The sequence below is a fragment of the Heptranchias perlo genome, chromosome 22 (assembly GCF_035084215.1).
Source record: "Heptranchias perlo isolate sHepPer1 chromosome 22, sHepPer1.hap1, whole genome shotgun sequence".
Taxonomy (NCBI): domain Eukaryota; kingdom Metazoa; phylum Chordata; class Chondrichthyes; order Hexanchiformes; family Hexanchidae; genus Heptranchias; species Heptranchias perlo.
This window is the reverse complement of record NC_090346.1, coordinates 10,903,037-10,918,818: the sequence shown is the minus strand read 5'-3', so window position 1 is coordinate 10,918,818 and position 15,782 is coordinate 10,903,037. Positions and strand designations below refer to the sequence as shown.

The following is a 15,782-nucleotide window of genomic DNA, read 5'->3' as shown; positions in this document are numbered from 1 at the left end:
CTAGGGGGATAGAATATAAAAACAGGGAGGTATTGCTGCAGTTATATAAGGTATTGGTGAGACCGCACCTGGAATACTGCATACAGTTTTGGTCTCCATACTTAAGAAAAGACATACTTGCTCTCGAGGCAGTACAAAGAAGGTTCACTCGGTTAATCCCGGGGATGAGGGGGCGGACATATGAGGAGAGGTTGAGTAGATTGGGACTCTACTCATTGGAGTTCAGAAGAATGAGAGGCGATCTTATTGAAACATATAAGATTGTGAAGGGGCTTGATCGGTTGGATGCGGTAAGGATGTTCCCAAGGATGGGTGAAACTAGAACTAGGGGGCATAATCTTAGAATAAGGGGCTGCTCTTTCAAAACTGAGATGAGGAGAAACTTCTTCACTCAGAGGGTAGTAGGTCTGTGGAATTTGCTGCCCCAGGAAGCTGTGGAAGCTACATCATTAAATAAATTTAAAACAGAAATAGACAGTTTCCTAGAAGTAAAGGGAATTAGGGGTTACGGGGAGCGGGCAGGAAATTGGACATGAATTTAGATTTGAGGTTAGGATCAGATCAGCCATGATCTTAATGAATGGCGGAGCAGGCTCGAGGGGCCGATTGGCCTACTCCTGCTCCTATTTCTTATGTTCTTATTTCTTGATATCACGTGGAGTGAATCAAATTAGCTGAAGACTGGCTTCTGTGATGGTGGGGATATCAGGAGGAGGCCGAGATGGATCATGTACTAGGCACTTCTGGCTGAAGATGCTTGAAAGAATCCAAGAACAGATAAATCATGAGGTCTTGTGTGAAATACACCTTTGACGTTGGTAAACTGAGGTGTATAAGAGTGGATTTTACCAGAGTTAGCTGGGAGAGCTCGAAGAGAGAGAAACCTAAAGCCACTCCTGTACTGTAGATGAATAAAGTCTGTTCCGTATACTCCATTATCAAGTGTCTCGTACTTACTCAAAGCGTGTTGTTGTGAACCTTAGAAAGAAGGTCAACACATGCATGTGCAGTATTGTCGTAGCACCCCTTCAACCAAATAGATCACAGAGCCAGTGAAGAGAAGTCCTTTGGCAAATTTGGCAGTCGTACTCTTATGCACATTTGGGGAGCCCTAAACCTTGGCTCTGTCTATCTGCATCTAAGCTCTCTGAACCTGGGTAAATAGTTTGGTTTGGAGATGTTGAGACACTTTGATGGATTTCCCCATGTGTCAGACATCTGGCTGACCAAATAAAATATTTATATCCTATGGACCTGTATCAACTTGCAAGACTTCTATTATTTGAACTATCTCCCAATTGACAATGTGTTAAGAGCATTAGTAGTTTTATTTGGAAAATCTCCCATCTCAATTTACAGTCCACAGAAAATACCCTTAAGAAACTAAAGAAGATCTTCGATCCCTAATAATGAATAGCGCAGATAAACAAATATAATTTGAAAGCAGGGCACTCAGCCCCTAGAGGAATCGAGTCTACATAAATCAGGGAATGCCCGTTACCAGTGTATCACATTATGTAATTCATTCTGTGTACATTAATCATAATTTCCACTGTCTCCAACACACATAATATACAAGTTAGAATGCAACAAAGTTATAAAATCATCATTTAATAATCGAGGCTTTCAGCATCCCAGACCTCAAACACACAAAGAATCAACATAATATTTTACCAAGTGCATTGCACTGTGGTCTGGTCACTTGGGAAGAAGCCCTTTTGTGAATCAGTCTCATTAGTTGCATAGCTTTAACATCCACTATTGAGCCAGAGATAGGCATTATTAATACATTAAATGGACTATTTCATCATTTATCATTATCGCAACTGATGCATTTTAATTGTCTTTGTGAAGAATTAGTTATGAATTATAAAATAAAATCATACTCTTTCTACTGTATCAGTACCGAACGATCTTCAAAGGGTCTGAAATTTCATCCACTTACCAAAGGAGTACCTGGAAAACAAAAAAAAAGCCACAATAGTATTTGGAACAAAATCATTAAAAAGCACAATGTACATTTATAATGCAACAAGAACTGAATTTAAAGGTTATTGTTTGCTGTCAAAAGGGCTTCACTGTCCTGGTAAAATGAAAATAGTAACAGCTAATTACATTATCTCATTGCCAATGGTGTCCACGGCTTGAAAAAATATTGATTGGTACCACAGAGTGATGGGATGAAGGGTCAAATCCACAACTTGCAACACAATAGGTTCGCAATCTCAAGTGTGGCACTGAGGGGGTAGGCAGTGAGCAAAGATAAAGCATTTGCCCAGATAGTGGGAGGGAAAATTTGAACATCAGTAATCCCTTTACATCCTAGTGGGCAACTGTAATGCAGCGCTAGCAGATGTCAGGGTGCAAAATTTTAGCACACCTACTGAGCTAAGGAAGCTGTGTGACTACAAGAAGAAAACATGCACATTAAAAGTTACAATGGCATCTGGGGTAAAGGAATGCAGGGACATGTGTTCAGAGCATCTATAATTTTGTCACTCAATTACTGCCGTGTGGTATTTTGCAGACGAGGCACCAAGAATAAATCCAATAGTGTAAATGTCACCTGCACATTCTAACAGAAGTTTAAGAGGGTGATGAATTATTACCACTATCAAAATTTTAAAAATCAATTTAGCCAAATGAAATGTTAGGGGGCAGATTCAATTAAATAAATCAGCTTTAAAAGTTCTGAAACCATGAGGACTATGTTCCAATTTGGAAATGCTCTTGATACTTTCTCTCACACACAACAAAAAAGTCCATATCCACAGCTAGCTCATGCTTCCTATGAACCAAAAAGTGATCTGCGATAGTGAGCCCAGAGTGAACAACAAACCTTTTTACTGATGAGTTAAATACTGGAAATGTTGCAGGTCATAATTTCACTGTACGTTCTCCATCTCTACCATGGTTGAACAAATAACAATGACAGACCGTATGACTCAGACTACAACTACGAATCAAATGTGTCAAGTAAAATTAAACAATCGCAAGAGAAAACACCAATTAGAAAGCTTTACTTGAAGTCCCTGTTCAAAATAGCAAATGTCTCAAAACTCTAGATGATCTTGGAAGTAATACTCTTCATTTAGACCAGGTGCCCACAAGGCGAAGTACACATGAAATCGGACTTGTACATAATGTTCTGCAAGCCCCAGCTCATTACCTGCCTGGCAAAGCAGAGATTTACTGAAGCAACCTTGATATGGGACAATAGTTATATCTCCTTTTTCCTTTTTAAGTCTAAACTGGGAAGAAAGAAGATAACACAAATATACACTTTTCCAATAACAACAACCCTGACAACCAAAGCAATGTTCAAACGGCAGAGGAACTACCTGGCAGGTTTTCCTGTGCAACAGCACCTCTGAAGCAATGGGTAATAGCCGTCCCCCAGTGAACTGGCCAGCTTGTCATGATCAGGCAAACCCCTTTGAAATTACATTAGCAAGTGAATCGATGTATACTTTCCCTGAGAGAAAAAAAGACAGGCTTCAAAACATAACGGAGAACGCTATCAACAATACTACCAATCGACAAATTCTCCAAAGAAATACTAACAATCAAGTCTTTTACGATTTGAAACAAGACAAATCTCCGATTTATTACAAGTCTGGAGCAGGTTTCATTATCCCTTATATTTAAGGAAATACAATTGCCTATTTTTGTTGAATGATACAGGACATAATTTCCAATATAAAGCAACTGTTCAAACTTTACTGATATATTAAGATGTGGAGATGCCGGTGATGGACTGGGGTTGACAATTGTAAACAATTTTACAACACCAAGTTATAGTCCAGCAATTTTATTTTAAATTCACAAGCTTTCGGAGGCTTCCTCCTTCGTCAGGTGAACGATGTTCACCTGACGATGTTTCACATCGTTCACCTGACGAAGGAGGAAGCCTCCGAAAGCTTGTGAATTTAAAATAAAATTGCTGGACTATAACTTGGTGTTGTAAAATTGTTTACGATATATTAAGATGCATCATTAAGCAATGCCAATTTCTCTCTTCCCCTCCCCTTACCCCCAACACTGCCGTTTTGTTCAACAGATCTAATCAACCAACTGTATAACATTATACTGACCTTGTCTTCCCAAAGGACAATTAGGAAAAGTTTCTAACTATAACCTGTTCATGGAGAAAGTAATTAATATCTTTCAACTGGCAAAAGCCAGTTGAAAGCAGTAACAGAGCAGGGTCCTGACATTAAAAGAACAGCACACGTAGCAGAAAATTCCAAAAAATTTTACATCTGCTCTAAGGTGGTGTCGAGGCAAGAAGCTGCATGTTTCAAATATATAATTGAGAATGCAGAGAAGTACTTTCAGAAGTAAAAAAGGGCAATGGATAAAGATGTGATAATGTTTGCCTGGGGGATAGATGCTAGTCAGGTGTATGTGTTCTGTTCACTCATCAACCAGTAAATCCAGGGGATTATAGCTACTTATAACTGCCCTCTGATTGGCCCGAGGGGTTTATAACAACTTGTCGATCACTGACTCCATCCCCTTCCTTGACCACTGTCTCATGCTGAATCAGACTGTTCGTGACCTTGGCGTCCTGCTCAACTCCGAGGTGAGGTTTCAATCATCTAGCCTCTCCATCACAAAGACTACCTGCTCCCACCTCCATAACTTCACCAATCTTTGGCCTTACCTCAGCCCATCTGCTGCTGAAACCCTCATCCAGGCTTTTGTCTGCAGTTTTAACTATTCCAATGCTCCACTAGCCAGCCTCCCATCCTCCACCTGCCACCTGCCATAAACTTCAGCGCACCCAAAACTCTGCCGCCCACACCCTATTCTGCATTAAGTTCAGTTCACCCATTACCCCTGTTGCATATGTTCTCTAAGGTAGCTTGGAAGGAGCCAGAGGAATAAAAGTCCAGTGCTGTGGTGACTATCACAACCATTGGCAAGGCCTCCCCTTTTGTCGATGCTCTCTCCAGGTTAGATAATGACTGACATCTGTTACCTGTTAATGCAGGTAACAGATGTCAGTCATTATCTCCCTGGTGAAATGAAAACTATGAAGGTAGATTTCTTCGTACACTTCTGGGTAGGTATGTTTCCACATCGTTCACCTGAGGAAGGAGGTAGCCTCCGAAAGCTTGTGAATTTAAAATAAAATTGCTGGACTATAACTTGGTGTTGTAAAATTGTTTACAATTGTCTAGGTCTGTGTGAGTAAAGTTGAGTAACGGCAGTCAGCCTCTGTTGCAAACGAACCTGCCCCACAATCAACTTCTCATCCTCTTCTTCCACATCTCCAAAAAATTTAAATAGAGGAACATGCAAATCAAAACACATTTTAAGAAATTAGGTTACAGCAATGAAAATTCCAACAGTATGGCTTTAAGTAATTTTTATTGCTCTGTTTTTTTGTTACAGACTAGGTGAGCATACAGCACATTCTTCACAAGAAAATCAGGGAATTGCATGCAGCCTCTTTTAAATACCACTTCCATTTTAAAATGAAGCTCCTACAGAATCTGCAAGTGCATTTTAGACTGGGTATGATGATTAAGCCATGTGATTCAAATAGGGATCCAGCAATATGGATCCCTGCCCACTTCGTACTGTAACGATCTTGCCAGCCAGAAAATCTATCCCGTAACAACATTCACATTGTAAGAGTAGAAATCTAAACCATCATTACTGCAAGATCACTCAGAAATAATTTACAGTTGATTATGGAAGTTGCACTATTAAGTTACGAATGATGCACATTTTATCAGGTTTCTGTATTTCTTTATATAACATGAATGAATTCATATTCAACAGTAATTTAATAGGAGAGAAAGTAGATTAAATGTGTTTCAGCACTGGAGCACAGAGTGGTACTTCAATTATGAGTGGACAATGGATTGCTGTTCAATTGAGGTTCTACTGAAATGAGGAGTGGACCTATCAGCTATTCAGGATGAGTGAACAAGCCTGATGTGTATGTCTCTCCTTATAGTTTGCTTCTTTTCAAATCTTTGGTTGAATTTTTCTCGAGTCGACAAAAAAATGAAAAGGAACAGAATGTAAAGACAGCCAAACATCGGGTGCGGTATACTGCTACTTTTTCATCAATACAGTAGTTTTGCATTTTTCAATGCAAACGTGACTCAATATCTGAGGAGACTGCTGAGCATACCAAAGTTCTGCAGGAGGCCATCACACACCGATCGGATTGCAGTACAACTCCAACCTAAAGAGCTAATCAATGTGTTCCTTCTCATTGATTCTAGTGCTCGGTCCTTTTTCTCCAACGATCTCTCTCAAATGCTGCCACTGCCCTCTGTTCTCTTTTACATCAGTCCTCCATGCATTGAATCTCTTTTCAAATCTTGCTAGTTTGAAATACTCAATAAAAGATTTGAAAAGAAACAGTATGTAAAGAAGCTTCTCTGTTGTAGACTAACTGATAGAGATTGATTGCAATGATTAGTCAACAAGTCCATTATCATTGAATCATGCAACTACCAGGATGGTAAAAGGCAAACTCGATGGCCTTTGGTCTTCTTTTGTCTAGCAATTCCTATTCACCTGTCCAGCTGATCACAGTATGATTTTGTCTTTGACTGCTCCCTAGAGTGTGATCTACTGGTCTTCTGACATCCACTGAAATTGTTGTGGGTAAGGATATGGATAATAGAAGTGCAGACAATCGAGATTCCACAATATTCTTAAATTATCCTTGCTGGCAGTCCATCCACTTAACAATGTTATTCTGTCACCAAAAGTGACAGTCATATACTTTATCCCCTCTTTTCTTCATTCCCTCAGGTATCATGCTGGGGCATGAGCCAATGATGCCATACACCCTGCAATACCATGCTTATGTGGCTATTGTTTCTGTGTCTTCCCGGTCTGTATGGCTCAGCTACTCAATGGATAAAGTCACTAAGCCATCAATGGAACCAATAAACTACATTTTTTTTAAATCTTGTGCACTCCCTACATGGTGGGTCTGTGGTCATTCACCACCTGCGCTGCATGTTAGACCACTATTAGTTACAGTCCATTCTGCTCTTGTTCCTTTTTAGTCTTGGCTACAGTTTTTTTTATTATTTGCTGCATATTCCCAATTATTTAATAGTGTGTTTATTCTAAAATTATTGCATATTTCTGATTGTTCTGGAATCAATCACCTCATTTTGATCTTTTTACTATCGGTTAAAATTTGATAAATAAAAGTTATTACTCCACAAATAGTGGCAATTTTGCTGTCCTCCCAGGGCAAGCATTTTGAATTTGGTCAAGCTATGCAGACCACAGCTCTACATTCCCACTCTGTTCCCCAGGCAGCGCAGACTGCAACTACAGAAACAATAGGTTTGTGATCACGTCTGCCACTCTGGCTGGTCTGAAGAGAAAAAGAACCAACTGGGTTTGGATCTACTAGTGGAACGATTTTTTAAAAATACTAAAGAACCCTTTGGACAAATGACAGTACAATATAGTTCCAATAACAAAAACAAAAATTACACATTTTATTTAAAGACCAATACCATCCCTTCAAACAGCCAAAACCTCAATGACTAAAGTCTTGCTGTTGAGAAAGATAAGTTTATCTAAAAGATTAAAACTATTTCTAAATTAACTGAGGTTGGTTCCTCCAAAGTATGTCATAACAAAAACAGAGTCAGAAAATAACAACCAGCTTTTATGTGTACTGTTCAATTCAAGATTTAACTTCAGTTAACCCTGGAGTGTATTATATTCACTAATAATGTGTGCACTGTATTTTTTTTATTAATTCTTGAAATTATTTGATTCTCAGTTTTACAAAGTCACCGACTAACTCTTTAGACCTCCACACTGCTAAACTTGTGAAAATACCCTGTAATTACTTTACTTTGGCAGGTTTATATGAATTGACTATGGCTCTTGTTTATAAAAACAGCATGTACACTGCAAGGTAATATTTCTCCAATTACATGTGCCCTGGAGTTCTTCAGCAAGACCCTTCCTTCCGTCTCTATAATCAAATACCCTAGAGGAGAAAGCTTCCTCTACATTTCTTTTTCCTTCCTAGGAATATGGACAGTGTAATTACAGAGTTTAGGAGCCCAGTTTGGAGAACTGCAACCACAACAAAGAGAATGCTGAAACCAGACAAGTGGTTTCATTTACCACCATTCCAACTTATTTCCTCCCCTACGACTGTTGCAGAATATTTAGGTTTGGCACCAACTAAAAACAGCTGTCAAAGATGTAAATTATTTTTTTCTTTGTCTAATGATGGTCTTTAGTTACATGCTTTAAATAAAGCACAAGTTTTTTAAAATTTTCTTTAAAAATCACCTTTTAATCCATTCGTATAATTTATTTAATGACCTTCCGTGAGCCATACCAACACACAGGGTGATTATTTTAACAACTTTTTCTTTTAACAAGGGCATCGAGGCCTGTAATAATTATGAGGCATCCTAAATAGCTTTAACCTTTTGCCCTTACCCCCCTAATAAGTGCTTCAAATGTCAGTCTGTTTTTGGCAGAGAGTATCCTGAAGAGGGCAAATGGTTAAACATTTTAAAACAATTTGAAAACTCCTTCATTTTTTGTGCCAATTTAAGTTGGAGTAAGCAGAGAACCAGGTCAGTCATTCACCCTCAACCAGTCTGGATTAAAATTGAGGCTGAACGTTCAAGTTTGGGGGCTGGGATGGGGAGGGAAAGGAAAAAATATTGCATTATAACAGTGAAGAGTAAATTGTGCACAGCACTCGTGTACTGCAAGCATCTCGATCAGAATTTTACATATGGATTCAGGTTCAGTATGGTCTCAGATGAGATATCAAACAATCCTAGAAGCAAAGAAACTGAATTTTGCCTTCAAGTGGTGTCATTGCACAAGCAATTGAACTTTTTTTGTTAAAAAACTTACCTCAGAAGTTGTTGTTACTGAAGGAAGTTTCACAGCAGCAAATCTTTGAAGCTTCAATAAGCAGAGGGAGGGTTATGTTCCACACTGTGAATTCTTTGCCCTTTTGCTTTGAACAGAAAACATATAATCGGTGGGTACTGAAGAACCCACTTTGAAAGTATTCCTGGGGAAGAACCCTGAGGTGCTGCATGGCTGGCGGGAATAGATCATTGAAAATAAACTTAGATTAGTATCAGGGTGCCTGACCCATGAGTGCCCCAGGTGTGAGCAGTTTGTTTCTTTGTGAAATAACTGAGTCTTGGTCATGCATTCTGTCCATTCAACATCCTCCTTGTGCTTATGGCACTGGAACGATGATGCAATTTTTCAAAATCCTCAAAAACTAAATCGGAGATGCATGCCAGTTTGAGGCAGAGCTGGTGAAACATCACTGCAATGTCTGGCACTGATGTAGGGTCTTGTTGTTTCAGCAGTGGTTCAAAAGCCACTCCTGAAACCTAACATTATCTACATAGTAAAGGAAAGCCAGTAGAAAAAGATGACATTCATTGTGTAGCTTCCAGTTTAAAAACTTCTATATTTCTGCATTCCAATAACAGAAAAGAGGGTTCCATATATTGACACGTATGCACGGTTTTACTTCACTAGCTTATACACAAGGTCTAAAACATATAGCACCATGCTCAATATAGGATTCAGCCACTCCCTGCACTCCTAAATGCACAGAAAAATTCTTCAAATTTTATCATCACATTGTTCATGTTTCACTGCTAGTCTAGGTCCATTTTTTCTGACTGACATTTCAGAAGCAATGAGAATGTAAATAACAGGCATAGTGTGGATAACTATGAAACATGCAGAAATTATTATTTATCAAGGTACCACCACAACTGCAAGGTTTTCCTTCTTTAAGCCGTTTTTATTTTAACAATACACAGAAAGATGTTTAAAGCAACAATCAAAATGACCAACGATGCCACAATGTAAAACATAAAATTAATTACTCCGTTTAAATCTTTATCAGACTGGGTTCAGATTTCATTGATGGTCAACTATGTTTTGATGCCATGCTATTCAGGGAATTGGACGCTTATAGTGATATTAATAATGCTGCTTAATTTTTTTCAAGGGGAGGTAGGGAAAGGAACTTGCACTCTGATGGCATAGGATACCAGCATACAGAAGCTTAATGCATTTGTCCAACATTCCTCAACCACTCTTTCAGCAGAGGTGTCAACCCATTTATTTTAAACAGGTTACTATGCCTCCATCTAATTTCGGGGCCATAGCGTTCTATAAAATTGGAGATCAAGGGCTTGGATAGGCTGAATGGTCTTTTCTGGCTGTGGGCTTCTTATATTCTGAAGAAAATAGACCTGTCCCTGTCACAATCAAAATGGTCATCAAATCTTCTGCTTTATTTAACATGGTTAACAAGCTGTCAATCAACCCCAGTGTGTCAATCTAGTTTTTTCATCCGTCTCATGCCTACCACTATCTTGTATGTGCCTCTTGTATTTTATTTAGCTGTAGGGTTTCTGTGGAGGAGACTCTGACAACGAGAAAGCGAGAGTCACTTAGATGTTGGGAAAATTCCAAACAAATTTTTAAAAATCCACATTAATCAAAGTTTAAATTGCACCTAACAAAGACACGGGTAGTTTTAAGTGAGCAAACACAATGCTGTCTCATTAATTCTATAGGATTACTCTCCACTTGTCGGATATGGGAATGTTTATAATACTTTCATAACATCCGCAAATTATTTAACAACATGCATCGCTACAGTTCAAATCAAATGCATTTTTATACTTTTCATAGAATCATAGAATGGAATAGTACAGGAACAGATTACTTAGCCAATCAAGTCTGTGCCAGTGTTTTTCCTCTCCGAGCCACCTAGCCTAATCTCACTCGCCTGCTTCCTCCCGTAACCTTCAATATTCCTCTTTCATTTTTTATTTCATATAATTTATTGAAGAAATTTATAAATAAGAAAGACTGAGAGCACTCAGATAGCTGTGCACGTTATAAAGATTACCCAATTCGAGTTATTGTTGCATAATTTTGCAAACTGGATAAAAATCCTCTGAAACCTTAGCAAATGTCTTTTTCTCTTTTACAGAAAAGTCATCTGTGCGATGCTGGATATATCCCATCAGATCTTTGGATTAATTTGAGAGTCCTGTCATTTTTCAGGTTGGTGAGATGATAGCCAATAAACCATCCAACACTTCAAAAAAAATCTGGCGACGCACACTGATTTTGAGCGGGGCTTTGTGACATTATATAATTTATTTAACACATTTGGCATATTAGATTTTTTTTGTCATTAATTATATTCTTAGGCATTTAAATTAAGGATGTAACATAGACAGTAACCATGTTTGATCTAATGTCAAAACCACCCTATATTCATAGTTTAAAATTAAGTTTTATTACAAGTGCATTTGTCCGTTATTAATCTCATGGTAAGGTTTGCATTAATAGAAGCCACATTGGAGGCCAAGAAAGCAATCGAACATTGGACAAACTTGAAGTCCATTCTAAAACAGATACTTTCTTCCTGCATTTCAAGCAGGAGACAGAGAAACCCACATCCTCTGTGGGGATAGAACGAACCCACAAAGCAGTTTTTTTGTCATTGCTAGGTTTAAGGCTATAGCCAGCTGCACAATTTTTGAAACCATTCTTGTGCTCTTTTTGTACAAAAAGACTTGACAATGGTCATGGAATTAAATTGCTCCCCTTCCCCTTTAAACTTTGCATCTGGCAATTATACAAAGCACTTCTTTCGCAGGAGTAACACAAAACAATGATGAATAATAGGGGACCCACTGGCATAGCCGGGGAGTACAATTAATTCCAACTTGACAGGAATATTTTCCAGAGCAGCAGACAGCAGTTGTTACCTGATTAACACCTCATCACTATAGTTAGAAGACTAAATTAAGTTTATGTTGTGGAACACACTGTGTCAATTAAAATGAATTTTACTTTTTTATACAAATCATTAGTTTGGCTGCAGTTAATACAGTGTTGTCCAATTCATACATTAGCTACTAGTCACATGCGACTAATTGGGACTCAAGACGTGGCTAATTGCATTACTGATTAGTAAATAAAAAATGAGTAATAGATACTGTTGTTTGGCATATGATCTCAATACACATTCACATGGCATATGCATGTGCATTTTTTGAGAGTTTGTTGGTAAAACAGTAAGATGAAAAGCAGTGTGCAAGTATTTTTTGATCATGGTGAGTGCTTTACTTCCTTGGTTACTGAATGGTGGTGGCTGTTTGTTAAGTAAATACACATGTGAAGTACATTTACCTGTATTGTGTGAGTGCATGTTGCTAAAATGGTGTTGTTGTAGCCACACCTGTGTCTGGTCAGCAATTTCTATTGAACAACAGAGTTTGAATATTGTGTCGAGTTTTGGGTGCCTACTTTAGCAAGGGTGTCAAGGACATGGAGAGGAAGATTCACCAAGAATGAAAAATGTTCGTTATGATGAGAGACTAATGAAAAGAAAGAACTTGCATTTATATAGCACCTTTCACATCCTCAGGACAACCTAAAGTGCTTCATAGCCAATTTGCAAGTGAAGTGATTGTTGTTAAGTAGGCAAACATGGCAGCCAATTTGCACACAACACATCCCAAAGACAGCAAGATGATTGACCAGTTATTATATTTCAGGATGTTGGTTGAGGGTTACATTTTGGCCAAGACACTGGAAGAACTCCCCTGCTCTTCTTCAAACAGCGATTCACCACCACTCTCAGGGCAACTAGGTAAATGCAGCTTTGCCCCTTTCCTGAGAACAAATAAAAAGTGCCATGGGATCTTTTAGGTCCACCTAAACAGGCAGACAGGGCCTCAAGTGCAATATCTCATCCAAAAGATGGCACCTCCAACAATGAAGCCTCTCAGAACACTGTAGTCGGCTAGATTTGCAAGTCCTGGAATGGGGCTTGAACCCACAACCTTCTGACTGAGAGGCAAGAGTGCTACCACTTAGCCAAACTGATAATGGGAAACTAGGGCTCATACCATTAGAACAGAGATGGGGCGATCCAACAGAGATGTTCAAAATTAAGAGGGGGAAAAACTATTTCCATTGATCGGGGAGTTGGTAACTAGAAAGCAGAAATTTAAGATCGCCATCACAAGAAAAAGGAGAGAGATCAGGAGTAATGTCTTTACGCAGAAAGTTACTAGGACATGGAATACCCTACCAGAATCAGTGATGGAAGCAGAATTTGCAATAGCGTTTAAAAATACCTGATGTGGAAAAGGCTATAGATCTAAATGAATAGCTCAGAGATCCAGCACAGACACGGTGGGCTGAATGGTCTCCTTCCGTGCTGTAAAATTCTATGATTCTGATTAACGGCTTTCATCAACCGTTCATGGATCGAGTCAGTCTCCAATCTTTTACAAAGGCAATGTCTGCTGACTTCCACAAAGATTAAAGCTTTAGAGTCACTTTTTCTCCCCCCGTGGGTTTAATTGGACACCGTTTTAATCATTAAGTAGCTGTGAGCGCAGAAGAACAAGCCTATATATGGCACATGCAGAATATATAAGGCAGACAGATTATTTAATTTACTTAAATCATAATTAGATCTGATGAAAACCACAAATTACCACCCGTTATAACGTCAATCAGTACAAATGAGCTTCAATAAACAAGTCTTTTTACTACTTTGTGATTTTTTTTTAAAAACAGTACTACCACACGGTAATCAATCAAATCAAACAGAATATGGGCATTGCCTTTTAAAGCCATTTTTAAATACTACATAATTATACCGATTCTGGCTACGCTGTCTTTTATTAAGAACACATTGAGAACATGTGTCCTTAGCTCATCCATGGCAGAAATTCAGACTTTTATATGTCTGTATATTTCATAATAACATTTTCATCTAGTCTGTTTGCAATCTGATGTATTCTGTGTATGGAACTTTCCTGTAATTTACTGCTAATTATTTTCCAATAAACCTGCAGTAATGATCTGAGTACAACAGTGCTCCTTGACTCTCCCAGCACTGCAGGGTCTCTGGAATGCTTAGAAGGAAAAAAAACTGGAGTAGTCAAGTAAAAATGAGTAACAATAATTGAATTTTAAATTCCAAAAAGAGACAAATCTTTATAAAACAACAAACATCAGAAACAAACCAAAGACTACGTGCTCCAAGAATTCAGGTAGCATTTACAAACTCCTGGATCTCTAGATTATGTCATAAATAGGATTTTATTTTAACTGGGGAAATCTAGGTGTGGGGCAAAGGTCCATAGTGCAGGTCCTCACATAGGTTAAAAAGAGTGGGGAAAAAGGGCGGGATAAATCATGTAGTTGTGATTAGACTTTTAAAAGCCTTTAATTACAGAGAAAGGGAAGACGAAGGGAGGTAAAGAGTTCCAAAGTTTTGAAGTTGGTGTGTTGCAATATATTGAAGGATTCAGATGACTTTGTAAGCCTTACCTGAATATCTTCAAACCCCCAACGTCTGTTACTGTCTTGAAACACATTCCTAGATAGGTTATTCTTAATGTTATAACTGTAAAATCTAGTGCTCAAGTCAAACCTCAACATAACCTAGGGGTATTAGCAGACATAACCTCCTAGGGCCCGATTTTAGCATCGGGTTTCATGTGTGTTCTCGGCGGGGGGGCCTCGATAATCGCGATCCCCAGGTGCAGGACCGGAACGCGCCGCGATCCCGGCCACTTCCGGGTTCCACGCTGACATGCGGGGCTGGTGGGAATCCCGCTGGCAATTAAAGCCAGCGGGATGCCACTTGAGTGTATTTACTTTGCTTGTTCAGGTCATTAAATGACCTGATTCAGCTGTCTTATTAGGAAGTGTGGGATTTTACCTTCAACTCAGACTGTTTCACATACTGGGGGAAACAGTCTCACTCCAACCGGACGTGTTGCAGCCAGCAGCCTGTGGCAGCTGCCAAGGTGCACTCCACAGTGGGGGGGGGGGGGGGGGGGGGGAGGAGACCCCTCACCCACGCAGGAGGCCACTCCGTCACATAGGGCAACGCCTGCCCTCCACCACCCCCCTCCAAACCAGAGGAGACCCCGACGTGGAACCGCAGCCCCAGTGCGAGGAAACACCTACCTACCGTGCACAACCCCTCAGACCAACACCTGCCAGATGGGGGCCGCTTCGACATCCTCGGAGGACGAACAGCATCACCAGCCCCAGCAGCCTCGCAGTCCACGCCGTCCGCCTCATCGACGTGGAGCCCCCCAACACGTTGCTGCGGCACACCCGCCTGCACAGCAGGAGGGAGGGCAACCGCAGAGAGAGCTGCGTCGCAGGAGGCACTACCCTCTGCAGAGGGTCTACAGACCGAGGCTCAGCTTCATGGACCTCTCTGAGCAGCAGTGCATACGGAGGCTCAGAGTCACTCGCCAGGTAGTCGCTGACATCGGCAGCCTCCTTAATGACGAGCTGCTCACGGATGGACCAAGCAGCATCTTCTTACCCGTCACCGTCAAAGTCACCACTGCCCTCAACTTCTTCACCTCCGGATCCTTCCAGGGTGCCACGGGGGACATCACCGGGGTCTCTCAGTCGTCTGCACACAAGTGCATAAGGCAGGTCACCGATGGGCTGTTCCGCAGGGCCTCGACCTACATCAACTTCGCCATGGATGAGCGCAGCCAGATGTAGAGGGCGGTGGGATTCCATGATGTGGCTGGCTTCCCACAGGTGCAGGGTGTAATCGATTGCACCCACATAGCAATACGGGCACCTCCACATGAGCCAGGGCTGTTCATCAACAGGAAAGGGTATCACTCCATGAAAGCCCAGCGCATTTGTGACCACCGCCAGAGATTCCTACACGTGTGCGCCAGATACCCTGGCAG

At 40.2% G+C, this 15,782-nt stretch overlaps 1 protein-coding gene across 2 annotated transcripts in view; it reads right to left on the bottom strand.

Annotated features, from left to right (window-relative positions):
• lmf1 (lipase maturation factor 1) overlaps window positions 1-15,782 on the bottom strand; it is a 469,834-nt gene that overhangs the window by 407,985 nt on the left and 46,067 nt on the right. The window contains exon 3 of one of the 2 annotated variants that reach the window (XM_068002920.1): window positions 1,946-1,956. In XM_068002920.1, coding sequence (XP_067859021.1) covers window positions 1,946-1,956 — 11 coding nt within the window. Of the gene's footprint in view, window positions 1-1,886; window positions 1,957-15,782 lie in introns of both variants that reach the window. The other variant, XM_068002921.1, reaches the window with a different exon arrangement.